Source organism: Podarcis cretensis (assembly GCF_951804945.1).
Source record: "Podarcis cretensis genome assembly, chromosome: 4".
Classification (NCBI taxonomy): Eukaryota; Metazoa; Chordata; class Lepidosauria; order Squamata; family Lacertidae; genus Podarcis; species Podarcis cretensis.
Genome location: NC_137173.1, coordinates 57,913,095 through 57,940,529, shown reverse-complemented (window position 1 = coordinate 57,940,529; position 27,435 = coordinate 57,913,095). Strand labels below are relative to the sequence as shown.

Sequence of the window (27,435 nt, the reverse complement as noted above, 5' to 3'; positions counted from 1 at the left end):
AAGGGTTTCTTCGAAATTAATCTCTATGGTTTCTTGCGCGAGCTCCCAACGTTAAGTATGGGGTCTCCGCCACAGAGATGCGAAAGGTGTAGAGCGGACACCATCGAGAACTTGCGAGTCGGGGCGGCTTCCGAATTCGGAACGGAAGTTCCGAGGTGCGTGACCCCACCCACTCCCCCACCCTCCTATCACGTGTTGGGAGGGTTATCTGGGCGGGACCAGAGGGACTCGTCTCTCTCTCTCTCGTTTCGCGGCCTGTTGGCGTAGCTATGAAGCGCGCGAGCCGAGGCAGCGCGTGCTGCCCGTGGGAGGGAGAGCAGGTAGCGCGAGGGCTCGGCCGAGGAGGACGAAGGAAGAGCGCCTCGTCCTGTTAGGATCCGGCGCTGAGCGCGGGCGTGAGGGACGAGCCCCTCCTCGCCCTCCTCACAGCAGCCTCTGAGGCACCTTCGTCCCCTGTCCTGTTCCCGCCTCTACCCCACAAAACACACCGGGAGACGTTGGGCTAGCCGGGCGCTCTCAAGCTTAAATCATACGATGGTTGTGGGGATAAAAAAAGGGAGAGGGGCAGTTGTGGGTGCAGCCTCCAGCTCCTTATAAAGGGCGACCTTGGCCCAATCATGGAGCCAGGAACCGCTCTTCTGCCCTTTCCCCTCTCTTCACAGACAACAGAGGCCAGCAGGCCTAGCAGTTAACAGAACTGGGGCTGGTGGGAGTTGTGGTTCAACAACTTTTGGAGGGTCAAAAGTTATCCAAAACTTTATGACTAGAACATTTTCCTTGGTGCGTGGTGGCTTTGGAGTCATGGACTGAAATTTGAGGCATCCGGGTTCTTTTGCTAGTGCTTAGGATGGTGCCTGGCGGGACGCAGGTGGCGCTGTGGGTTAAAGCCTCAGCGCCTAGGGCTTGCCGATCGGAAGGTCGGCGGTTCGAATCCCTGCGGCGGGGTGCGCTCCCGCTGCTCGGTCCCAGCGCCTGCCAACCTAGCAGTTCGAAAGCACCTCCGGGTGCAAGTAGATAAATAGGGACCGCTTACCAGCGGGAAGGTAAACGGCGTTTCCGTGTGCGGCTCTGGCTCGCCAGAGCAGCGATGTCACGCTGGCCACGTGACCCGGAAGTGTCTCCGGACAGCGCTGGCCCCTGGCCTCTTAAGTGAGATGGGCGCACAACCCCAGAGTCTGTCAAGACTGGCCCGTACGGGCAGGGGTACCTTTACCTTTACCTAGGATGGTGCCTTTAATTTGTCATTCAGAACTGAGAAATAGTTGTTTACAACACCCCTGTAATGTAGACTTCTGGACTTGGAAACTTAGGTTGAACTGTGGTTATTGTAGTTGGGGGGAGGATGAAGAAATTTCAGGGGTCTTAAACGCTGAAAACAGTTCTAGAATGTGGCTAACATGTCATAAATACTAAGTGCAGAGAAAAAGATAATGAGTTTTTGTTTCTGTTACAGAACGTGGAGACGCAAGGGGAATTTGTTAAAGTCAGAAAGAGAGCTTTGGAGAGGCTGACTACTGAAGTGATGCAGCTACATGACATTTTGCCCAAAATACTGAATTATGATATCTTGGAGAACTTGCAGAAATTGGATGCTGTTGAAACAAGTGAGTTCTTAGGTTCTGTCATTAATGCTATAAAATCATTAATGCCATAAAAGCAGCTTAGTGCGAACAACTTAAGTTTGTGGTGGTGGTGAATATTCTTGAAGTAACTGAAAGTTGAATAATCGAGGTCCAAGTTAGATAGGACATAGAAACTCATTCTTGACCTCAAGAAAATACTTGTGGTTGGGTGAGAAGAGGGTTTCAAAATGTCGGAGAGGTAAAGGAATGCCCAATGCTTTCCTTGTCTGATGCTCCTCTGTTGCAAATCTTCCCTGGGGAAAAACAGCTTTGGGAGGGAATAGTGATTTGGAGTGCAGAAATGGTTGGCAGGGAAAGGGTTAAGCACCTGCCTTCTCACTGCTTCTCTCCAGCACCCCCTTTACATATTCCTCATGGCATAATCCAAGCTTTTTCACTTAGCCACATTTTATATTGCTACTGATTAGTGGCTACATGTGCATTATAGTAAAGTGGTACCTCGGGTTACAGATGCTTCAGGTTGCAGACTCTGCTAACCCAGAAATAGTACCTTGGGTTAAGAACTTTGCTTCAGGATGAGAACAGAAATTGCATGGTGGCGGCGCAGTGGCAGTGGGAGGCCCCATTAGCTAAAGTGGTACCTCAGGTTAAGAACATTTCAGGTTAAGAACGGACCTCCAGAATGAATTAAGTTCTTAACCCGAGGTACCGCTGTATTTGAGAATGCTTGTCCTTCTTTTTATTGTTTTACTTGAGCCCTCCATTTTTTACAGTTGTGGAAAGGAAAGATATTGAAGTGGAGCAATTAAGAATGGATTGCGAACACTATAAAGCCCGTTTAGAAGCAGCCCAAGCAGATTGTATGAAAGAAAGAAAGGTAGGTAGATTATTAGCTGAAACCCACTTTTTTTACATACATAATTGTGCTATACCTCTAACAATAAGGGCAATCGTAAACATGCCTACTCAGAGGTAAGTTCAGTGGGACTTAACTCCAGCTAAGTGTAGGAACCCCTTCATGGATCACTGCCTTGCCGTGGCGAAGGGGCTTGAAGAACTCAGAGAAGCTATGAACTATGCCGAGCAGGGCACCCAAGATGAACAGGTCATAGTGGAGAGTTTTGACCAAACGTGATCCACCTGGAGGAGGAACCGGCAAGCCACTCCAGTATCCCTGCCAAGAAAACTCCATGGACAAAGACAACAGGCATATAAAAGTTATGACGCTGGAAGATGAGCCCCTCAGGTCGGAAGGCGTCCAACATGCTACTGGGGAAGAGCGGAGGGCAAGTACAAGTAGATCCAGAGCTGATGAAGCGGCTGGGCCAAAGCCGAAAGGACGCTCAGTTGCGGATATGCCTGGAAGCGAAAGGAAAGTCCAATGCTGTAAAGAAAAATATTGCATAGGAACCTGGAATGTAAGAACCATGAACATGGGTAAGTTGGAGGTGGTCAAAAATGAGATGGCAAGAATAAATATTGACATCCTGGGCATCAGTGAACTAAAATGGACGGGAATGGGTGAATTCAGTTCGGATGACCATCATATCTACTACTGTGGGCAAGAAACCCGTAAAAGAAATGGAGTGGCCCTCATAGTCAACAAAAGAGTGGCAAAAGCTGTACTGGGATGCAATCTCAAAAATGATAGAATGATCTCGATACGAATCCAAGGCAGACCTTTTAACATCACAGTAATCCAAGTTTATGCACCAACTACTGGTGCTGAAGAAACTGAAATTGACCAATTCTATGAAGACTTACAACACCTTATAGAAGTGACACCAAAGAAGGATGTTCTTCTCATTATAGGGGATTGGAATGCTAAAGTAGGGAGTCAAGAGATAAAAGGAACAACTGGCAAGTTTGGCCTTGGAGATCAAAACGAAGCAGGGCAAAGGCTAATAGAGTTCTGTCAAGAGAACAAGCTGGTCATCACAAACACGCTTTTCCAACAACACAAGAGACGACTCTACACATGGACATCACCAGATGGGCAGCATCGAAATCAGATTGATTATATTCTCTGCAGCCAAAGATGGAGAAGCTCTATACAGTCAGCAAAAACAAGACCTGGAGCTGACTGTGGCTCAGATCATCAGCTTCTTATAGCAAAATTCAAGCTTAAACGGAAGAAAGTAGAAAAAACCACTGGGCCGGTAAGATACAATCTAAGTCAAATCCCTTATGAATACACAGTGGAAGTGAGGAACAGGTTTAAGGATTTAGATTTGCTGGACAGAGTGCCTGAAGAACTATGGATGGAGGCTCGTAACATTATACAGGAGGCAGCAACGAAAACCATCCCAATGAAAAGGAAATGCAAGAAAGCAAAGTGACTGTCCAATGAGGCCTTACAAATAGCGGGGGAGAGAAGGCAAGCAAAATGCAAGGGAGATCGTGAAACATACAGGAAATTGCATGCAGATTTCCAAAGAATAGCAAGGAGAGACAAGAAGACCTTCTTAAACAAGCAATGCAAAGAAATAGAGGAAAGCAATAGAATGGGAAGAACCAGAGATCTGTTCAAGAAAATTGGAGATATGAAAGGAACATTTCGTACAAAGATTTCCATAATAAAGGACAAAAGTGGAAAGGACCTAACAGAAGCAGAAGACATCAAGAAGAGGTGGCAAGAATACACAGAGGAATTATACCAGAAAGAAACGGATGTCTACCCCAGGTAGTGTGGTTGCTGACCTTGAGCCAGACATCCTGGAGAGTGAAGTCAAATGGGCCTTAGAAAGCACTGCAAATAACAAGGCCAGTGGAAGTGATGGTATTCCAGCTGAACTATTTAAAATTTTAAAAGATGATGCTGTTAAGGTGCTACACTCAATATGCCAGCAAGTTTGGAAAACTCAGCAGTGGCCAGAAGATTGGAGAAGATCAGTCTACATCCCAATCCCAAAGAAGGGCAGTGCCAAAGAATGCTCCAACTATCGCACAATTGCACTAATTTCTCACGCTAGCAAGGTTATGCTTAAAATTCTAGAGGGAAGACTCAAGCAGTATGTGGACCAAGAACTCCCAGAAGTGCAAGCTGGATTTAGAAGAGGCAGAGGAACCAGAGACCAAATTGCAAACATGCGCTGGATTATGGAGAAAGCTAGAGAGTTCCAGAAAGACATTTACTTCTGCTTCATTGACTATGCAAAAGCCTTTGACTGTGTCGACCATGGCAAACTATGGCAAGTTCTTAAAGAAATGGGAGTGCCTGATCACCTCATCTGTCTCCTGAGAAATCTCTATGTGGGACAAGAAGCTACAGTTAGAACTGGATATGGAACAACTGACTGGTTCAAAATTGGGAAAGGAGTACGACAAGGCTGCATTTTGTCTCCCTGCTTATTTAACTTATATGCAGAATTCATCATGCGAAAGGCTGGGCTGGATGAATCCCTAGCCGGAATTAAGATTGCCGGAAGAAATATCAACAACCTCAGATATGCAGATGACACAACCTTGATGGCAGAAAGTGAGGAGGAATTAAAGAACCTTTTATTGAGGGTGAAAGAGGAGAGTGCAAAATATGGTCTGAAGCTCAACATCAAAAAAACGAAGATCATGGCTACTGGTCCCATCACCTCCTGGCAAATAGAAGGGGAAGAAATGGAGGCAGTGAGAGATTTTACTTTCTTGGGCTCCATGATCACTGCAGATGGTGACAGCAGCCACGAAATTAAAAGACGCCTGCTTCTTGGGAGAAGGGCAATGACAGGCCTAGACAGCATCTTGAGAAGTAGAGACATCACCTTGCCAACAAAGGTCCGTATAGTTAAAGCTATGGTTTTCCCAGTAGTGATGTATGGAAGTGAGAGCTGGACCGTAAAGAAGGCTGATCGCCGAAGAATTGATGCTTTTGAATTATGGTGCTGGAGGAGACTCTTGAGAGTCCCATGGACTGCAAGAAGATCAAACCTCTCCATTCTGAAGGAAATCAGCCCTGAGTGCTCACTGGAAGGACAGATTGTGAAGCTGAGGCTCCAGTACTTTGGCCACCTCATGAGAAGAGAAGACTCCCTGGAGAAGACCCTGATGTTGGGAAAGATGGAGGGCACAAGGAGAAGGGGGCGACAGAGGACGAGATGGTTGGATAGTGTTTTCGAGGTTACCAGCATGAGTCTGACCAAGCTGCGGGGGGCAGTGGAGGACAGGAGTGCCTGCCGTTCTCTGGTCCATGGGGTCACGAAGAGTCGGACACGACTAAACGACTAAACAACAACAACAAGTGTAGGAAGGAGTGCAACATCCATACGTGTTGAGACAGTCGGGGGGGGGCGTGCTTTTCTGTACTGGCAACCCCCTCTTTTTGTAGAAAGGTTCCTGCAAATAGAGGTATGAAAGAAGGTTCATTCTGTCCTATGGTAGCCTGTTACATCCTACAAGTTGCTTGGGGAGTTTCTGAGCCCTACTGCAAAGACCTAGCCAAGGTATAAGAAAAAACAAGCTTTGGATTGATCTTTCCAGAGTTCTGTGGATTTAGAATTTCCCAAAATATTGTGTAATATTCTCAGGAAACAAGGGATTTCATTAGCATCTATGCCATCCATCATGTGGAAAAGATTCCAGGGGAAAATTCTGGAGAATTGCTTTTTAATGCCAATGAAGCTAAAGAATTGTATTAGGAAAAAAAGGAAGGCAACAGTCTCGCATACAGATTTACAAATAAAACCAGTAGAGACTATTTAACTTAACCAGTTACCTGCTTGAGTATTTTCTTGGATTTCAGAGCACTTGCAGAGTTCCTGGTAAAACAGAGGTTCTGAGAGAGAGACTCTTGCTGACTCTTGCTTAGGTGTTTCCCAGAATATAAAAAACTGAAATGAAAGTTTCACATATTTATGGGAATTGGAGACTAAGAAAAGTTGGCCTCCTTCCCATGATGGGTTACAGTGGTGCCTCGCAAGACGAAATTAATCCGTTCCGCGATTCTCTTCGTCTAGTGGTTTTTTCGTCTTGCGAAGCAAGCCCATTGACGGCTTAGCGGCTTAGCGCTATTAGCGGTCTAGCGGCTTTTAGCGATCAGCTGAGAGGCGGCTTATCAGCGGAACAGCTGATAAGTGGCTTAGCGGCTTAGGAAAGGGGGAAAAAAGTGAAAAAAACCCGTGGGAACTCGCAAGATTTTTTTGTCTTGCGAAGCAACCCCATAGAGAAATTCGTTTAGCGAAGCGCCTCCAAAACGGAAAACCCTTTCGTCTAGCGGGTTTTCCGTCTTGCGAGGCGTTCGTCTTGCGGGGCACCACTGTATTGATTGGTTATGTCATGAAACCTGTTCCATCTCTGATGTAATTGTTCTCTGGCCAGCTAGAAAATTACTTAGAGCTTAGTTCCACCTTTTAAACAATTTTACAGCTGTACAGTATATTGAAAAATTTAAAGCTGCATTTGGATGCAACATCGTGAAAAAATTTCTATCCTGAGTGTTTGTTCAGAAACAGTTAAGGATATATGGTTCATACTAAGGGTTCCAGATGCTCTAAGTAGCACTTAGGAGGTCCATCAGAACATAGCTGTTTGTAACATATGTCAACTCACATTGAGCTCAGTGAGAGTCCCAAGTAACTATTGATCACAACTTTTGTTGACATTTTAGACTACAATCCTCCAGTCACTTTCCTGTTAGTAAACGCCATTGACTTTAGTGGGATTTACTTCTGCACTTTTCATGTATTAACCTACAAAACAGGACTTTGCTGCTGGTTTGCTGTCTTATGTTCATGCTAGCATATCACAGGAATGATTCTATTAATTAGTGGTACTGCATCTTTTCTAGGATTAATTCTATAGTGTTATTTCTTGAATTGTTTTCATTTTTCCTTTCTGGACAAGGTTTGTGGATTGTCTGCTATTTCTGCTTCACCCACCTCCCCATTCCTTTATGTGTAGCCCCATGCACACTTACCTTTAAATTCTATATAGCTTATTTGCAGGTGTTGTAACTCCATCTTCACACGGAGAGTGCATTTTTACCATGCTGATAGAGGAACAATTGTACCAAAAGTGTACTAGTTTACATAAGATGTATCAGGCAAGAGTTTTCAGGAGAGATCTAACAAATCTTTTGAGTTCTGTTTCCCTCCAAACCTCCTTGTGGTATCAAAGACAAAAGCTTGCCCCTTTGCCAAAGAGGGAGCTACACTAATGGAAAGCATATCTTTTGCCTGGCTCAAGTTGTAATCCTAACCCAATTTACATTAGGAATAGAATTGTAGAGTTGGAAGGGACCGTGAGGATGATCTAGTCCAACCTTCTGCAGTGCTGGAATATGCATTACAGGGGATAAAACCTGCAACCTTGGCATTACTAGCACCATGCTCCAACCAACTATTGCAATATAATTCCCATTGAATGCAGTAGGATTTACTTCTGAGTAGACATTGTTAGAATTGTGGCTTATATTACCAAGAATACTTGTTTGATAATAATAATAAATAATAATAAATTTTATTTATATCCCGCCCTCCCCAGCCGAAGCTGGGTTCAGGGCGGCTAACAACAATCAAAATAATCCAACATTCTAAAAACATTCATTATAAAATTAATTAAAATCAAATTGATGGCAACCATTAAGCAAGATTCTGTGCAGGTTGCCAGAGGAGGGGGTCAGGCTGCGCCCCGACCAAAGGCTTGGTGGAACAGCTCTGTCTTGCAGGCCCTGCGGAAAGATGTCAGGTCCCGCAGGGCCCTAGTCTCTTGTGACAGAGCGTTCCACCAGATTGGAGCCGCGGCTGAGAAAGCCCTGGCTCTAGTTGAGGCCAGCCTAACCTCTCTGTGGCCTGGGATCTTCAGGATGTTTTTATTTGCAGACCGTAAATTTCTCTGTGGGACATACCAGGAGAGGCGGTCCCGTAGGTACGAGGGTCCTAGGCCGTATAGGGCTTTAAAGGTTAAAACCAGCACCTTAAACCTGATCCTGTACTCCACTGGGAGCCAGTGCAGCTGGTATAGTACCGGATGAATATGATCTCACAGCGAAGACCCCATAAGGAGTCTCGCCACGGCATTCTGCACCCACTGGAGTTTCTGGGTCAGTCTCAAGGGCAGCCCCACGTAGAGCGAGTTACAATAATCCAGTCTGGAGGTGACCGTCGCGTGGATCACAGTGGCTAGGTCAGGGTGAGAGAGATAAGGAGCCAACTGCTTAGCTTGGCGGAGCTGCAAAAATGCCGCCTTTGTTATAGCTGTAATCTGCGCCTCCATAGAGAGGGAGGTATCAAAGATTACACCCAAACTCTTAATGGACGATGCTGGCACTAATTGCACCCCCGCAAGAGATGGGAGTTGCCCCCTCCATCCCATATCGCCCCGTCCCAGCCAGAGGACCTCTGTCTTCGAAGGATTTAACTTCAACCGGCTCCCACGTAACCATCCAGCCACAGCTTCCAGACATCTCGCCAGTGTGTCTGGGGCCGAGTCAGGATGGCCATCCATCAACAGATAGAGTTGGGTGTCATTGGCATACAGAGGGCAACCCAGCCCAAAACTCCGGACAAGCTGGGCGAGGGGGAGCATAAAGATGTTAAAAAGCATGGGGGGAGAGAATCGCACCCTGAGGCACTCCACACACCAAGGAGTGGTGTGATGACAATTCCCCCCCAAGCGCCACCCTCTGTCCCCGACCAGAGAGAAACGAGCGCAGCCATTGAAGGACTGTGCCCTGGATCCCCACGTCGGCAAGGCGGTGGTCCAGGAGTTCGTGATTGACCATGTCGAAGGCTGCTGACAGGTCTAGAAGAATCAGCAGCCCCGACCCGCCTCGATCCAGCTCCCTGTGGAGAACATCTGTTAGGGCGACCAGAGCCATCTCGGTCTCATGACCAGCTCGGAAGCCGGACTGGAATGGATCGAGAGCCGATGTTTCATCCAGAAACCTACCAAGCTGTTCAGCAACCGCTCTCTCAATCACCTTACCCAGGAATGGAAGATTCGAGACCGGGCAGTAATTGGATAGATCTAAGGGATCTAATGATGTTTTCTTTAAGAGTGGACGCACCACTGCCTCCTTCAGTTCCCCTGGGAATATCCTGGTGCCAAGGGACAAATTGATGATATCACCCAGGGGGGCCCGCACCTCATCTGGACACGCTCTAATCAGCCAAGACGGGCACGGGTCAAGAAGACAGGTGGTGGGCTTTCCAGCTCGGAGGAGTCTGTCCACAACGGCTGGGGATATCCGGTCAAAGTGGTCCAATACTGGACCCGAGGACAGTCGAGGGGCCTCCAGTTCCTTTATTGTATCCAAATTGGCAGGGAGGTCATGGCGGAGCAACAGGACCTTCTCCGCAAAAAAGCTCGCAAATGCCTCACAGCTGTGTGTCAAATTGTTATTTAAATTTGGCTGTCCTTCAAGGGACGTTAAAGACTTAATTATACTAAATAATTGCGCCGGGCGAGAGCTAGCGGAGGCAATGGAGGCCGAGAAGTAGAACTTCTTAGCGGCCTTCACTGCCATCTCGTAGGTTTTCATAAAAACCCTATAAGATGTCCTTGAGGCTCCGTCACGGGCACCCTGCCATACTCGCTCTAGCCGTCTGAGGTCCCGCTTCATTTTCCGAAGCTCCACGGTAAACCAGGGAGCCTGGTTTCTGTGGGGTCGCAGAGGGCGCCTAGGTGCGATCTCATCGATGGCTGCTAGGAGCTGGATATTCCAGCCCTCAACAAGGTCAGTCAATGAGTCGCCAGGGGGAGCAAGGTCCCGCAAGGCCTGACGGAATCTATCAGGGTCCATCAGCCTCTGCGGGCGAGCCCAAATTGGCTCGCCACCTAAGCAGGGTGGGGGTGGAAAATCAATCCTGGCTTTCAGAGCATAGTGATCAGACCATGGCACCTTCATTGAAGGAGACACGATCACATCTATACCAACGCCAAAGATCAAATCCAGCGTGTGGCCTGCTTGATGTGTGGGGCCCGAAACAAACTGGGAGAGCCCTAGTGTCGCCATGGAAGACACCAGGTCCAGAGCCTGTGAGGAGGGAGTGGCATCAGCATGGATGTTGAAGTCCCCCAATACGTTAGGGAACTCCAAGGCCCAGCCGGCCACCGCCTCCAGCAGGCCTGACAGGGTGGCTGCTGGTGCACTAGGTGGCCGGTACACCAGCCAGACAGCCAAGCTCACCTCGGAGCCCCACACTAGGCCAACACATGCAATGCCGGGGATCGATGGCGATGGTAGAGCCCTGAAAGAACAATCTTCTCAACAATCTTGAGAACATTGCTACTATCTATTTTTATGTAATTATCCAGACTGTTCTTTTTTTCTGCTTATGACTGTGTAATGTTGCCATAGAAGCTGCAAGATGAAATTCTGATGAATATGCTTAAGTTTGCCATGTGTTCTATATCAAGCTCCTTGAAGGAAAATGGAATGTAAATATAAATAAGCAAAAAGTCTTCTATGTATGCAGATATGAGAGAATTCCACAGTTTAGGAAGAATTTAAATCTTAGCAGATCTACTTCACCAGAGCCAAGTTTTTTTGTTTTTTGTTTAATTCTCAGAGGACTTTGGAACTTATTGTGAAATCTAATGAACGGTCTGATATAATCCAATATGAATCACATATTAGCTTTATTACTTTCAGGAAAAATTAACTGTTCGGCAGCAGCTGAATGAGGCAAAGCAACAATTATTGCAGCAAGCTGAATACTGTACAGAAATGGGTGCTGCAGTTTGCACGTTGTTGTGGAGTATCTCTAGCAATGAAGAAGCAGTTAAAAGTATTCTAGGAAGTGTAAGTTCAGTGACTGCAGAGTTCTTTATTTGTTACATATTATACACATATGACAGCTTTGACTCAAACTTTTTTTTAAAAAAAATTACTTTTGTGTCATTCTGGTTAGAATGTCCACATAGCAGCTGACAATCTGCATTTGTTTACTGTGATTGAGACACTAAAATTGCTACATTATTATTATTATTATTATTATTATTATTATTATTATTTCTACACCGCCCATCAGGCTTACAGCATATATATATATAAAACATAGTAAAACATATAACATTAAAAACTTCCCAATACATCAGAAAAAGTGGTTAAAAGTTCCTATTCCAAAGGCCTTTGTGAACAGTACAGTTTTCAAAGATGTATTTTAAAAGGCAGTGATAACTCCTGCCAGACTTCTGTTGCCAAGGATTTCCAAAGAGCAGGACCTGGCACACTAAAGACTCAGTCTCTGGTAAAGACCAACCAGATGTAAAGGACACCACCAAAAATGCCATATCACATGATCTCTGTGATCAAGGTGCATAAGGAATTAGGTGGTCTTTAAGGGACTTTGGGCTCATGTTTTTAGGGCTTTGTGAATTTACACAGTAAACTTGAACCTGGCCCGGTACCAAATCAGCAACCAGGTAAGTAGATGTGTATAGGATTCCACTGTAAGTCACTTTAATTTGTGAATAAATATCCAGACTTCAAAATAAAATTCCTTATGGAAAATACAAAATGTATGAAGCCACAGTAGTTGTAATCTGTGAATGAACTATATATGACAAATTTAGTCTATGTGCTAGCTTTTTCCTGATCAAAACATAATTTCCCAACTGCTAAGTGTAAGACAATAACTGCTGCACCATATTAATATGGTGTAGTGGTTAGCATAATAAAATCAGGACTAGGGAGACCTAGGTTCAAATTTCCACCCTGCCATTAAGCTTACTGAGTGTCAGTTGGTGACATTATCTGTTGGCCTGGCTTATTGTGAAGCTTAAATTAGGAGGACAGGTGGATAGATGACCCTATATGGCACCTTGAATTCCTTTGAAGTTAAGTGGTATAATAAATTTCCCTTGTTGCTTTTTCTGTCACAACCTGAACAGCTTGTCTCTGTTGGCACATGCACTTTGGGGTTTTTTCTTTCTTATTCTGAGGTGCTGTCCCCTGCACAGAAACAAGGAGATTAGTGGCATATATTATGGCACACATTTATTTATGCCATGATATTATTTATTAGTTTTTCATAAGTCTAACTTTTGGAACTAGCTTCTTGTCCTCTGGGCCTTTGGATAGGCCACCTGAATACATTAGCACAGCCTTTCTCAGCCTTGGGTTCCTAGATGTTATTGGGTTACAACTCCCATCATTCCTAGACAAGATGGTCAGTTATGATCGGAGTTGTAGTTCAAGAACATCTGGGAACCCAAGGTTGAGAAAGGCTGCATTGCAGATTGATTTATGTTTCTGTTTTTTAAGATTATATTTTATAGAGTTGTGACCTACCAAGGACCTCTTGTGTGGGATATAAATCTCAAGAATGAATAAACTAATGAAAGGAAATAAAGTGCCACATGATCCTTTGTTGTTTTTGCTACTAACACAGCTACACATCTGGAAATGGTTGTGCTCTGTACATAGGTGAAACCACCTGTTCTGCTGCTCCTCTTGAACATGGGTTACACTCTTGATGTATGCATTGAAAGGCATCTCAATAATATGTTGGAATCCTACTAATCTGATGCCTGGTTTCATAATGTTTATAGACATTATTTCCCTAGTTAAATTCTTCTTGCTACAGTTGCTTAGGAGAGCTAAAGTCACTGAAAAACATTTGTCTTAATAGAGGAGTCTTGGTAATGTTCTGTGCAGATCAGTATCATAGTGCCATTGAGTTTTACCTACTGAAAAAAACTAACCATTATTTAAAAACTCGTAAGTTTATAACCATAAAGTAGTAATTTTTCCTTATGAATTTTCAGAGTAAAACTATAAAGTTTTTTAGCATTGCTGGACAGACTATGGAGAGTTTTGTGCGATCATTAAGTGAAGATATCAAACAGCAAGACATGGATTCTGATGAAAGTCAGTTTGTGTTAGGTTTGGCAGGGATTGTTACAAGTAAGTTTGTCCTGGAATGTCTTAGGAATAATGAAACACATCATATATAAGTTAGCATATATATTTTTAAGTTTCTACCTTTCAAAAGACATTTTCTGAGCTGATATACTTCAGAGTAACTTTTAGTAGTTTAGCTATAGTATTTGACAAAACTGACCTCCCCATATTATGACCTCCTGCTTGAGAACAAATATTGAGTAAATTGCTTCTTATGTGTAGGATAATAAAACTGATTCATGATTTTAAATAGAACTAGGGAAACGTTGCCCCCGTGACAGATTCACTCTACTTCACGCTCACTTGCACTGTCCAGTGCATTCAAACACCACATACATACAGGCTAGAAACATATGTCTCAGTCGCTCACACTACATACAAACAGCTACACATACATACTTCCCCTTCCCCCACACCCCAGCGTACATACTTTTTTTCTCCATTAGCATCTTTTGCTCCCCACCTTGCTGATCCTTCTTTTCCTTTCTCAATACAGGAACATCTCCCTGCCCCACCTCGCAGATCCTTCTGTCTCTATCCAAAAGTGTATCTTTCACCCCCCCACCCCACAGACCCTTCTCTCTCTACCCAGGAAGTAGGCAGAGTGCTTGAAGGCTTTCCACAAGCATCTGGTAGTCACTGTGGGAATGGGATGATGAATTGGATGGGTCATTGACCTGAGCCAGCAGGATCGTCTTATGTTCTTAAGAGCGTATCCTGTAACCATGAAGTGATGGGGAAGCTATCCTGTTGCTTCTCCCCCAGCACTCGAAGCAAATCCCTCAGGGCTTGCAAAAGGCCTGTGAAGCAGCTGGGACACCCACACCGCTCAAATTAAAGCTGTCCATGGCATGCAAATCCTACACAAGCTTTTTATAACCTCAGAAACAGCCTTAACCATGGAAGTGAACAAACTTCATAAGAGTAAAGGAAGGCAGACAAAAAGATAATAAATATATTGAAAAGTGGAATCTGTTTATCCTCTATTAGTCTACTGGAATAATAAAGCGCAAGACCTAGCCCAATACTACTCTTTAGTGGGGGACATATAGGAATTTTTAAATATAAATTAGCAATGTAAACATTATTGTAATGTTTTTGTTATTTATTTTTATACCTCAAGTAGGCTTTTGCATTTGTGAGGATTGTAATAACTTTCACAAACAGTGAAATAATACTTAAATACACTTTAATCAGGTGTGATTGATACATTTATATATGTATCTGAATTATGTATGTATTCATAATATTTGCAAAAACAATGTTATTTTACATAATAACATTTGTAAAAACTCATTACAACTAGGCTTGATAAGGAAGTGGGTTGTGCTTATATTTCAGGTTTCTGCAGAATTTCTCCCTCTCAGCCCATGGTTTTCCTCCATAGCTACAACATTTCTGGATTTTTTTAATCTCTAGGAGATGCTGTAGTGAAACATAGCACCAAAAGCCAGCACATCGTTATTGTTGTCTTGTGGGGGATTATTTTCTAGAAATAACCTTCCCATAGCCTTCCCAACAATTACTGTACAGAATTTTCAGTAGTGCTGTTAGCTTACAAAATTGTGCTGAATAAGAATTCTTCTCTCTTTAAATTTTGTGTTTGTGTGTGTGTGTTCTCTTTTGTAGATGTTGCTGCTTTAGCATGTGGTCGTGAATTCCTAGTTAATTCAAATCAAGTATTGTTGGACACAATGATGCAACTTCTGGGAGAAATGAAGCTTGGATGCTGCACAAAACTTAAAGTGTATGATGATTGGATGTTTTTAGAATGAAACTTGTTGTCTTAACAATCTAATATAGTCGAGAATGATATATATTGTGGTGGAATGTTTAAAGTGCTGTGAACTAAAATGAGTTGTTAAGTGTGGAGTCTATAGTTTAGGTAAGCTGCTGTTAGTCAGAATTAACCCCTAACCCCTAACCCCTCCCTCTTTCCATATCTTAATATGGAGGATAATAATACTTGCCTACTGTACAAATGCCTCTGCTATGAATAACATGAGAGAGGCTTCCAGGGAAGGTTTATGAAGATATTACAAGAGTGGGCAAGTCATCTTTATTGACAGAATACAATGGGTTTCCAGGGTGCGGTCATTAGTAGATGGTGTGGTGTGGCAGCAGCACTTACCTGACCTTCTAACAGCTGTGTTGCTGCTGCTTATGGGGAAGGACAGTGGGATGGGTGAAGTGGCAGGGAAGTTGGTGCTGTGTGAATGTACTGGCAGGAGCACCGGATTGGTGTTGCTGTTGTGTGTGCACTGTCCTATCAACTTCTTCCCCTTAACCCTTCCCACTGGGGGGAAGGGTTGTAGCGGTAGTGCAATCTGCCTTACTTGCAGAAGCTTGTAGGTTCAATCCCCAGTATGCGCAGGTAGGGCTTGCAAAGGCTCACTGTCTGTAACCCTGGAAGAGCCACTGAGTTAGTGATCTGACTCAGTGTAAGGCAACTCCCTGCCGGTATGCAGCAGCAACTCAGTGTCAGTCGGTCAGGTAATTGCCACCATGCCATTCGCTGCTGGATAAAGTGAAACAGGGCTTGCATCCAACCACAGTCTTTGGTCTGGGAAGGAACTGGGCAGTTCAGTAAATCTGAGCAGCAGATCCAAGCATTGTAGATGTCATAGCATATTGAACATGGGGATAAAATTATAGCAAGTACTTTGGTCATCCTTGCATTTGAGCCTTGCAGTAAGCCCAAAAGATCAAATCCAAATCTCTGGAAAGTTTCAGAATTGACGTCCTTAGAGATGTGCCTCTGTCAGTTTGCTGGGTGAAGGAGCATCAAACCAAACACATTTGTGCAAGAGTTTATGAATGGGTAAAGAGGCTTTCTGTATTACTTCCTTAATAAGCTATTTAGATATGTAACTCCTAGGCAGGGAAGATTGAGGATTTGTACCTTAGTCTGTAGCTCCAAATACATGAAAATCTAGCTTTGTTTTGTTTGCTACTGAAAATACGCTATATAAATTTCAGTTGTCTCTATATGTTGTCACAAGGGATAGCCACCAGATGGTGCTGCAGGCTTTGTAAAACACTTACCGTAAGTTAGCATTTCTAGACAGAACTAGGTAAAGGTAAAGGTACCCCTGCCCGTACGGGCCAGTCTTGACAGACTCTGGGGTTGTGCGCCCATCTCACTTAAGAGGCCAGGGGCCAGCGCTGTCCGGAGACACTTCCGGGTCACGTGGCCAGCGTGACATCGCTGCTCTGGCGAGCCAGAGCCGCACACGGAAACGCCGTTTACCTTCCCGCTGGTAAGCGGTCCCTATTTATCTACTTGCACCCGGAGGTGCTTTCGAACTGCTAGGTTGGCAGGCGCTGGGACCGAGCAGTGGGAGCGCACCCCGCCGCAGGGATTCGAACCGCCGACCTTTCGATCGGCAAGTCCTAGGCGCTGAGGCTTTAACCCACAGCGCCACCTGCGTCCCAAGACAGAACTAGTGCTGGTCATAAATCTGTATTTTCTAGCCCCAGAAAACTTATATTTGAAGAGATAAGTAAAATGAGATACCTTATTAAAACGTTTGAACATTTTTAAAAGTACGGATATAGTTTTGTGGTATAGCAAATATAAGTGCAGTTGATGATAGAAGGTGGTGCTGAAGAAATAGGGATCAACTCCCAGGCTGTTTGCTTTGGCAGACAGCTTTGCCCTTTGAACAGCTTAGCAGAAGATGTTTAAACTCTGCTTCCCTCTGTTAGTATTTTTTACTGCTTTACTTTTTCAGTTCACCATAACCAATCCCTCAGTTCCCTACAAAACAAACAGCTGAAAGGAAAACACAAAGCACAGCCATGTTTCTCTACGTCACTTTTAATCCATTTCGTTATCTACTGATACTACTGATAAATAAACTGAAAGACCATATCAAGAAGTATTAATCCCTTGCAGTGTAAGAAATGTTACATAATTTTACATGGGTTAATGATACTGAACAGCAGACACTGCAAGAGATCCTTTTGTATCACGATATGGCCCTCCTCTGGAATATGATAAGCAGGAATGAATGTGAAGGTCTGGAGAAGGATGTGATTTCCTCTCTTTTCCCAGTTTCTCTCCTAACTTGGAGAAAGATTTGAGTGGATCGCCATCAAAGCTATTTTCATTTTCACATTTCTGCTCCGGATACTAGATTTAGAAAACAGAGAGATATGCAAAAGCTGAGGTCTCTTTGCTTAATCCCCATCTTACATAGGGGGGCCAGCACCTGCTGAATAGACAATGTTTGAGGCCCTGATAGAGCCCTCTCCCGCCACAGCCCTGCAACCAAAGGGGGTTGTGGAATGATGCAACATGATGTGGGAAAGAAAATTTGTATCTGTAGTGACCTTTGGATTGAATGCAATCCTAGGGTGAGGTGGAGAGGCTGAGCCTTGGATAATTCACCTGCCCTTTACAAACTAGTATGGCATCCACATTTTCTCTTTTTCATAACATTTCTGGACAAGTTTGACATAAAGGTGGCTAGTATTTGAATTCATACAAAATACTTCTCTGGTAGGCTTTGTAGTGTGGATTCTCTTTGTAGTGTGGATTCATCTTGAAGCCTATCAAGGTGGAATGCAAGGTATTTTTTTTTGCTGCCTTTTCCCTTTGGTTCAGATAGCACCTCCAACCTGAACATGGCAGATCCTTGTCCTTCTTCCCTCTCCTCTCCCCCCCCCCCCCCCCCGTCGGAATAGTAGCAGGGACCACAGGTTGTATTACAGGTGTGCCAGTGGCAGAATCCACGCTACAAAGCCTACCAGAGAAGTATTTCATATGAATTAAAATACTATCCACCTTTATGTCAAGCTTGTCCAGAATTGTTATAAAAAAGAGAAAATGTAGATGCCATACCAGTTTGTACAGGGCAGGTGAATTATCCAAGGCTCAGCCTCTCCACCTCACCCTGGGATTGCATTCAATCCAAAGGCTTAAGACCAGATGCCACCATGGCTCAGAAGTATCAGAGACCAAAGAAGAACATAGACCAGGGGTCTGCAACCTTTAAGACAAAAAGAGCCACTTGGACCCGTTTCCGAAGAAAAAAAACTGGGAGCCACAAAACCATTGCGACATTTAAAACAAATATATCTCCGGAGCCGTGATCTGACAGCGGGCGGGAAGGTGATGTCGGGACGGTGCGTGACTAACGCACGCACCGCCCCCATGCGACATCACAGCCAGTACTGCGCCCGCCACAGTGGGGAGTGTCGGGGCGCACAATGCGCCTCCTCCCCTCGCTAGTATCCGCCCCGGAGCCGCGGCAAAGGTGTAAAAGAGCCACATGCAGCTCCGGAGCTGCGGGTTGCAGACCCCTGACATAGACCAAAGGCGCAGATACTAGCAACAGAATCTGAAAATATTTTTGGACCCACCACTCTTATGGCGAAGGTGGTTTACCACAGCATTTTGAGAGCAAAATCTACAAAAGCCAACGAGACTCAATCCTGTAATATAAAGCAGATCAATATGATGTAATGACAGCTGTGTTTTGTTTTTCATGTTGATTCTCAACCGTTTATTTTTTAAGGGAAAATTTTAAGTTGGAAGGAATAAATTCCTATCGTAACAGAAGAAGAAGCATAATTTAAAATTTTATTATCTCATTGTGTGAGGTTTAGGAAGCATACAATTTAGCAAAGCGGTGTTATGAAACATTTCTGGAGGCTTTTGAAAATAGCTGACTGAGCATAGCACTTATCCACTGTGTATATTTTCAGAGTGCTGTGTAAACAGTAACAAGTGGTTTGACAAGAGTAGTGTCACTTCAGAAATAATGGCATAGTTGGTGACTTTATGTAATTCAACAAAATATGCTTTGGCCTTTCTGAAATGTAAATAAAAGGCTAACTTGTTCATCTGAGGTGATGGTCGGAAAGTCCTCTTAAGAGTATTTTCTTCTCCACCTCACAACAGATAAGACCTGGCTTGCTGTCCTGATTGAAAGCTGATAACCGGGGGAGAAAAAGCTTTGCTTTTCACAAAAATTTAGCACAGATTTCAAATAGTAGAAGTTGTTTTATTGTCTTTGTGTAATCTTGGAATTTTATTCTTGATATTGCTCAAACATTCAGATCAGGTTATATTCTTATTATGTGAACTTCAAAGTGGTGGACATAAGTTTTTAGAAGAATGCATGTCATGTGAGTCTGTTCTCCTTCAGAAGCAGAATAACAGACTAGAATACTTGGCAGTTGCTCCATGTGGGATGACAACAGGCAGGATTAAGATTGATGACTTCCTCCCAAAGGAGGAGCTTCCTTGCAGGACCAGTCTGTTTCCTGTCTCTTAGGAGACAGCAGGGTTTTAGCTAGAGCTCTTTATCAAACAAAAAGGGTATATTGAATGAATCTGCCTTTCACCTTTCTTGACCCCTCTGTACTGAAATTAGGTAGGACAGGTGATGGAGTAAGCTGGGCAGCAAATCCAAGAGAAACAAGCTGCTTAGGCAGAAAAAATCTTTAATGATGGCTCTGACCCCTTGCTACTTAGTCCAGGAATGTAGAGCTGGATAACAGTAGTGCTGTTAGTCTTTCCAGTAGGCCTTTTGCAGACCTGTGGTCAGACCATGTGGTAGGCCAGACTATTATTTTGAAAAAAATAACAAATGAATTCCTATGCCCCATAAATAACCCAGAGGTGCATTTTAAATAAAAGCACACATTCTACTCAGGTAAAAACACCAAGCAGGCCCCACAAATAACCCAGAGATGCATTTTAAATAAAAGGACATGTTCTAATGTAAAAACACATTGATTCCCAGACCATCCACGGGCCGGATTGAGAAGGCGATTGGGCCGCATCCGGCCCATGGGCCTTAGGTTGCCTACCCCTGGTTCAGGGCCATAGCTTATAGAAAGAGCTTCAGGAGTAGATCCGTCTCTACTCACTGCAGACTTTTCAGCAAGAGTATCTAACGTAGCACCTAGAAGAAGTTTTTGACTTAGGCCTGGGCCATAGCTGAAGAATCCAAAAGTGATATCAGGGATATCCAGTTCAGCAAAAATTTTATTTATGTGGGGCTCCAGAGGTTGTCTTTGTAGTACCTAAGGATAAAAAAGTTTTATTCACAAATGTGAAGAAGGAAGACAAGAACAGATTTTCAAAAATTCCTGACATTTAGAGACCCTATTCTCTTTGCAAGACATGGCAGTTGAAAAAAATGCCAGATACAAAAAAATCAAGCCTTTTTAAACAAAACAAAACAAAACAAAACAACAAAACAGATGGTGGGGTCAAGGCATCTTGGATCTCAAGTATCTCAGCAAATTAGTAATATGAAGTCATGTTCATCTCTACATAATTCCATCCTTATTTGGGGCATCATGATATATCAATATATTACAATGTTTAGCTGGTGATATATCGTGATGTTGAAAACCAGATATCGCCCAGCCCTAAACGTTGTAAGTAGTTTAGTTTACTTAGGTTCTGATGCAACAGGGGTCTTCAGGAACATTGTTGGCAGTGAATTTTGGGTTATGGGGCACGTCTTTTATTGTGAAGTTTAATTTAATCTAATATAGGTTGTCTGGCTGTTACTGTGAAGAAGGGTCAGCTGGAGTTAGGCATTGATGTGTTGCCATGCAAGTTTGTTAGAGATATGACAAGATGATGTTAAAGTTGAAGCTAAAAAGAAGAGAATGAATGAAGGATAAAACTATATTGGAATTTGTTACATTTGTGACAGGATTTTCAATTAAGCCTTGTCAGGCTAATTTTTTAAAGTGCCCTTTTCTGTTTGTCAGGAGGACAAGCCCTTAATCAGGATGATAGGCGATCCGCTGAGGAGTCTCAATTAAGAGGATTTCACTGAATGTGTTGTGTGATCATATAAGGCTATGTTCATATGAACACCTCCAGCTAGTTCAATAAGATTTGACTGCTGGCAGGTTTCTTTACACTACATTATTGCAAAATGAATAAAAAGAGCATACATGATTATATTAATATTGATATATCCATTCAGTCTTTGCTTTTTAAATGTGAGGAATGTGCTAAGCTTCCTGAGGCTTGTGTTCTTAACATGGTTTGCAGCTTTTGTAGTGGGATGCAAATCCATATACTCAGTACCCTTTTAAACTTTTCTTACAGACTGATGCTGATGTCCTTATACAATGTCAGTATCAATGTGAAAGGCTTGAAATACATCAGTGAAAGCCCAGGGTTCTTTCCATTACTCTGGTGGCTCCTGAATGGTAAGACCTTTATGAATGCAATACGGTACTAGATTGTGCTACACATGTTTTTACTACGTAACAAATGTCAGTATATTAGCTAAATGGAAATAAACCAGCTCCTTGTTGTTTATCAAAACACCTTGTATAGCATGTAAAAAAAGACATATTTTGGAGCTTAAGATGTGATAGGCAAGAGAATGGAGAATGGAAGGATGAGTTGTATAAGCGGGATTACTCTTGCTAAAAAGGTTTGTATGTTGATTACCCTATGCATATAGAAAACTATCACACATTCTTCATTTATGCATTTCTGAAATCCTGTCCACTCTTACTGGGGAGGGCCACTCATTGGACTTGATGAGACTTTATGGTGAGAAAAGTACATAGGATTGAGCTATTAGTTAATCAGTTTCAGGCTTGGGGTTTTTAAAAGTCAGTTATTATTAAAATTAAGGATCTAGACCATGCCCTTGAAATGCAGTGTTAGAACAAAGAAGCTGTTCTTGCTTGAAACTATTTGATGTAATCTATTGTTTAATTAGATGGCTTGACATCTTCTTAAAAACAAAAACACTGCAACTGTTGATGGAAAGATAAGTCTGAACATTTGTCCTGAAGGGCAAAAGGAAAAGTTATTATTCTGCACTTGCTAACTTCCTGCTTCAGCTATATTTTATTTATTAGATTCTCACTTTGATTTAATTTATAACTTTCTCCGTTATTCAGTCTTAGGATATGTATCAGTTCTAAAATCAACACTTGGTAAAATCTATAAATATTTATAAAAGTGTTATATATTATTATAAAAGTATTAAATACATTATTTCCATAAATTACACAGTATCTGCTTGCCACCCAGCTTTTAAAAGCAATCCCAAGTTAAAATGTATTATGGCTTATTGCAGAATGACAGGGCTTGGACTTTTCAGGTCTCCATGGGAGGAGACTAACAGAATTGAACTGAAATGTGACAAGGGGCACTGGTGCAAAATATATATTAGACATACCTCTTCTTGACTGTTTGTTACGATTTGAGACTTTCCTTTCAAAGAACAGAAAATCTCTCAATTTTGATTCTTGACTACTGAGAGAGGCCTGCTTACCTCCAAAACAGCTGTTGTTCCCCCAGCCAACGCCAAAGCAGGACTTAAATCACATAGGTAATACAATAGACCAGGCATTTCCAAATATTTTTATCAAGACTTGCCCTCTGAGGTTTGACACACAACAAATCATTTTTTGTTAGTGCTCCTCAGCACCGCATTCTGTCTAATTTCCACTGCATACAGTCATAAAACGTGTCTAACACAGCTACCGTATATACTCAAGTATAAGCCGACTTTTTCAGCACATTTTTTATGCTGAAAAAGCCCCCCTCGGCTTATACTTGAGCGAGGCGGGCGGCAGAGGGACGAGCGGCCCAAAAGGAGCCCTTCCTCTGCCGCTGCCCGCCTCTCGCAAGGGCAGGCACAGGAGCCACGGTTGGGAGAGGGGCTGCGCTGCGCTGTGCCTCTCCCAACCGCGGCTCCTATGCCTGCTCTTGCGAGCGGCAGAGGCAGCAGCAGAGGAACAAGCAGACTGAAAGGAGCCCTTTCAGGCTGCTTGTTCTTCCTCTGCCGCTGCCACCACCACCAGGTTTGTGGCGTGGTGAACCGGCTTATACTCGAGTCAATAAGTTTTCCCAGTTTTTTGTGCTAAAATTATATTCGGGTCAGCTTATACTCGAGTATTTGGGACATTGCTTGAGGAAATGCTTGAAACTTCCAAATTGTGCAGTTTGGTGGGGTCTTCTTCACATCAGCTCTTACATTTCCCAGTGATGAAATAATCTGTCATTAGCAAATAGAAGGGAAGCACCCCACCATCTTGGGCTGGCTTGGTGTGTGGCATTTCTCAGTAGCATAGCAACAACTTACCCATTGTGCAGCAATGAGACCTGACTCACTACAAATATATTTCAGGAAGCTTCTTTTCTGTACTAAGTATTGGTGTCAGCCCTTAATTTATTGTAAAAGGAGGTTTAGTTTACTGCTAGTTAGATTTGTGTGTGTGGAATTCTCTCCGGGACTCAAGTTTCATAAGTGTTTTTGACATAGGTGTCCCTCCCTGAAAACTCACATTCTAAAGGCACAATAATGCAGGGAAGCACAAGACAGAGCACAGAAAAATAATGAAAATACCTCAGAGCAGGACTTCCCAGTCTATTTTTAAGGGAGATTTACTGCCAATATGCCCTCTTTCCACCCATTTCCCTGATTGTTCTCTGCCAAATCTTCACCACAGCCGCAATTGTTCCTAACCTGTGCAATTCTTGTTAATTACTTAGCCTGTTGCTAGTGCAGCCTCCCACCTCATTTAAATTAAGCAATAAAGAGATATCTGTTGGAACTTTATACTCCCTACGACAGCAATCTGCATTTCAGCTTCATGATATGCTTGTTTGCATTGAAAAAAGTGCCACTGAATTTCATGAGACTTCGTTCCAGGTTTGTACATAAATATTGTAGGTTTAAGCATGCAGTCAGTGGCCAGCTCACATATTGCTTGTATGAAATTATACTAAAATGTTATAATGACTATGGGTAGAATGATGAAAAAGCTTGTAAATTAGTAATACTTGAACTTGGTACCCGTTACTTGTCAGCTTGATAAATTATGTCTTTGATGACTAAAGAATGTTGCAAGCACCTGTCAGTTGAATTCACACCACACTTCCATAGCCGATTGCAGATTAACAGTTTAGCATTGAGGTAATTCAATTACTTAAACCCCATTATAGAGAATAGTTCATCTGTGAGTATACTTCTAATGACACATGTGACTACACTAACTCTCTGGCTTATCAGTTGCTTCTGTTAGTGACTGAATGCAAATGACATCAAATACTACGGTACAGTTCATGTCAGTGATGTTAAGGTAGATTTTCAGTACGTTGTTAAAATTGTGTCAGCTTTTATAGGCAGCTCCTACTCATGAGCTCATGCAAGCATCCACACTATTGTCTTTAAATTATTAATATATATTTTTCATCACTAGTTCTTTGTGGGGAGGATATTGTATTGTTTCATGCGGACCTTAGCTAACACAGTTCAGAAACACTTTTTCCTGAGAGATGCATTGAAGAGGTATTTGGTGTTGTAGTGGAAACTGCACTACCGTAACGTACTCTTTGTTGCCTTTCAAGTTGACCTGGACATTTCAGCTAGTACAGAATGCATCAGCTTGGGTGCTTTTTTTTTTGCTAGGCATCCATAGTATACATTTTGTGTCAGTTGCATTGGTTACTGGTACATTTCTGGGCTGAAAGCCAAGTGTGGGTTTTGACCGTCAAAAGTCCTAAATGGTTTGGGGCCAGGTTATGCCCATTTGAACCTGCATCAGCTTTTGTCATTGACATGTTGGACCACCTTTAAGATTGGTCAGATTGGCAGGTTTTAGGAACAAGGCTTCTCAGTAGCAGCTGCTGCTATGTGGAACCAGAGGGTGTAAAGTTGTAGGCTTCAGTTGTATTATTAAAAAAGAACAACAACTTTGAAACCTGCTTGTTTCAAGTGTCTTTCTGCAGATGTGTGTTTATTTGACATTATTCTGATTTGTTGCTGCCGCTTTTACACTTCTTTTGTACTGCCTAAATTTATATTTTAATGTATCTTTCTATTCTCTTAATTTTCTAGTTTTTAATGTAATTGTAGTTTCACGTTTACATTGTTCACTGCCTTGGGTGGACTTTGTCCAGAAACGCAGCTTCAGTCGTACCTTGGATCTCAAACACCTTGGCTCCTGAACAAATGGGCTCCCGAACGATCGAAACTCGGAAGTGAGTGTTCCGGTTTTCGAACGATTTTCGGAAGCTGAACGTCCGGTGCGGCTTGGGTTTTTAACGGTTCCGGGAGTTGAACGGAATGCATTCTGTTTGAAAACCAAGGTACGACTGTATTAATATTTTAAATGAACAAATGTTTGTTACAAAGTGGCATTACCCAGTAGCTTGTGATCCAGTTTTGTGTTGTAACATACCAGCTGAAAAACAGTGTCCTGGTAAACAATAAACAAAAGGTACAAGTTGGTAGTTCTGCAAGTATTTATGCTACCTTGGAAATAATACAGCAACATCATAGCCCCTTTCACAACTGCCCATCCAGACAACTTAGAGCATGGGGAGGAAAAAGCAGAGCTGTACCTGCTGGCCTCCTCCATGTCATGGCATCCACAAGTTCCATCTTCCTGATTTCTGTGCATTTGTTGAAAAGTCTGAATGGGGCGCCAGACCAGCTCCTCCATGTGATCCTGAACACTGCATGAACAGGATTCCCAATTGTGTGGAACAGCTTACATAGTGACAATTGTGCATTGGGTCCTTGTTCACACATTCCAAAAAATGCACAGAATCAAACAGGAACATTAGCAAGGAGCCAGGGACAATGGATGTGACTCCATTTAATAGTGAGAAAATGAAAGTTGGATGTAGAAAAACTTCATTTGTTGTGCTCAATGAGAAGTCTGTTCTTTTATAAATTATGATAATTGGTTTAGTTAGTTTTCTCTTTCACATTTAGATCCAGATCCAGAAATATGTCTTCATGTTCTACGGCTTCTCCAGTCTGTGATTTTAGAGCCAGATGTTTTAACCAAGTCAGCTCCTGAAATACGTGACTCTTTGCCACTTCCACGTATCCATATGCTGTCAAAGAGCCGCAATGCAGATCTACAAATCCTGGCCCGAGAACTGCTTGAGGACCTTAAAATATTAGAGAGTGAAATATAAGGTTCTGTTCTATAACATTGTTATTTTCTCCAGCATTTTTTCCAAGTGTTGTAGTAATTTGTAAAATTATGCATGCATTCCAAAAAAAGGTTCTTCTTGTAAGTAGATTTGTGTGTTTGTATGTGACCAGTGTTTGTTCACAGGAGAAAGTAATTTCATCCATAAATAGGATACATCAGAATTCCCAGGCTAGCCACATTACATCAAACCATCTCACCCAAGCTCACTAGACATTATTATTTCTGCTTTAAGCTGTTTGAAGTCGAAGATTAAATGGTTTGAATAAACTGCAGCTGGTTACATGCAAGTTACATTTGTCACTTTCAGATGATTGAAATGTGATGTTGAATAAATCTTTTGCTGCTGGAAATGTTGTCATTGACTATGGTCTTTGCACATAATGGGATGCCAGACTATGTCTTACTGTGAACAAGCATGTGTACTGGTGCCTGGAGATAAAAATCACAACCACTTCAGTTCTCCCCTGATCCTGCTGCTGTCACACTTCCTGAGAGCTACACCATGGTGTTGGTGTTACGTGTAAACCTGACTTTATGGTTTGCCTTGCTCCAAACAAACTGAACTGTAACCAAAGTTTGTACTTGATTTTTTTGCAAGACCCTCTATTCTTGTTATTTCTTCTTCCTGTGATATGATGAGTAGGGAATCAGACATGTGTTGATGTGAAAAAGTGCCCTAGAGGAATCTGTAGTAATGATGCAGTGTGCTGAATTCCTGTTTTAAATCTAACAATGCTGACAGTATGTAATGCTAGCCCGGACCTTTTAAAAGACTGCAAGTTTGAAACAGCTAGAGTCTCAGTTTCCTAGGCCACTCATTAACACCAGTCTGATCTCAGTTAAGAGAAGCAGGAAAGAAGGTGTTCTCTTAATAGTCTCTTGATGGCAGATCAAAAAGAACAGACATTTAAAAGGCAACAACCATCCCATTTATATCTGTTTAGGCAATTCCTTTTTAAAGTTCTGTTTGTGTTCTTTCACTTTATTTGTGTGTTTGTGGGAAGATGTATATCTAGTTAGAGCATTATTAAAGTAATTGACAGATCATTCAGATGTGGA

The 27,435-nt window shown here is 42.8% G+C and overlaps 1 protein-coding gene across 2 annotated transcripts; it reads left to right on the top strand.

Annotated features, from left to right (window-relative positions):
* The first annotated feature begins 45 nt into the window (after positions 1-45).
* Positions 46-26,726, top strand: HSF2BP (heat shock transcription factor 2 binding protein). 2 transcript variants are annotated; one of them, XM_079974674.1, is made up of 8 exons: positions 46-155; positions 1,454-1,604; positions 2,357-2,460; positions 11,167-11,316; positions 13,284-13,422; positions 15,049-15,166; positions 21,506-21,609; positions 26,148-26,726. In XM_079974674.1, the coding sequence occupies exons 2-8, from the start codon at positions 1,523-1,525 to the stop codon at positions 26,354-26,356; spliced, it is 906 nt and encodes a 301-aa protein (XP_079830800.1). In that variant the 5' UTR covers positions 46-155; positions 1,454-1,522; the 3' UTR covers positions 26,357-26,726. The 2 variants fall into 2 exon arrangements, with proteins under 2 accessions (XP_079830800.1, XP_079830799.1); XM_079974673.1 differs by lacking the exon at positions 46-155 and adding an exon at positions 192-320.
* The last annotated feature ends 709 nt before the right edge of the window (positions 26,727-27,435 follow it).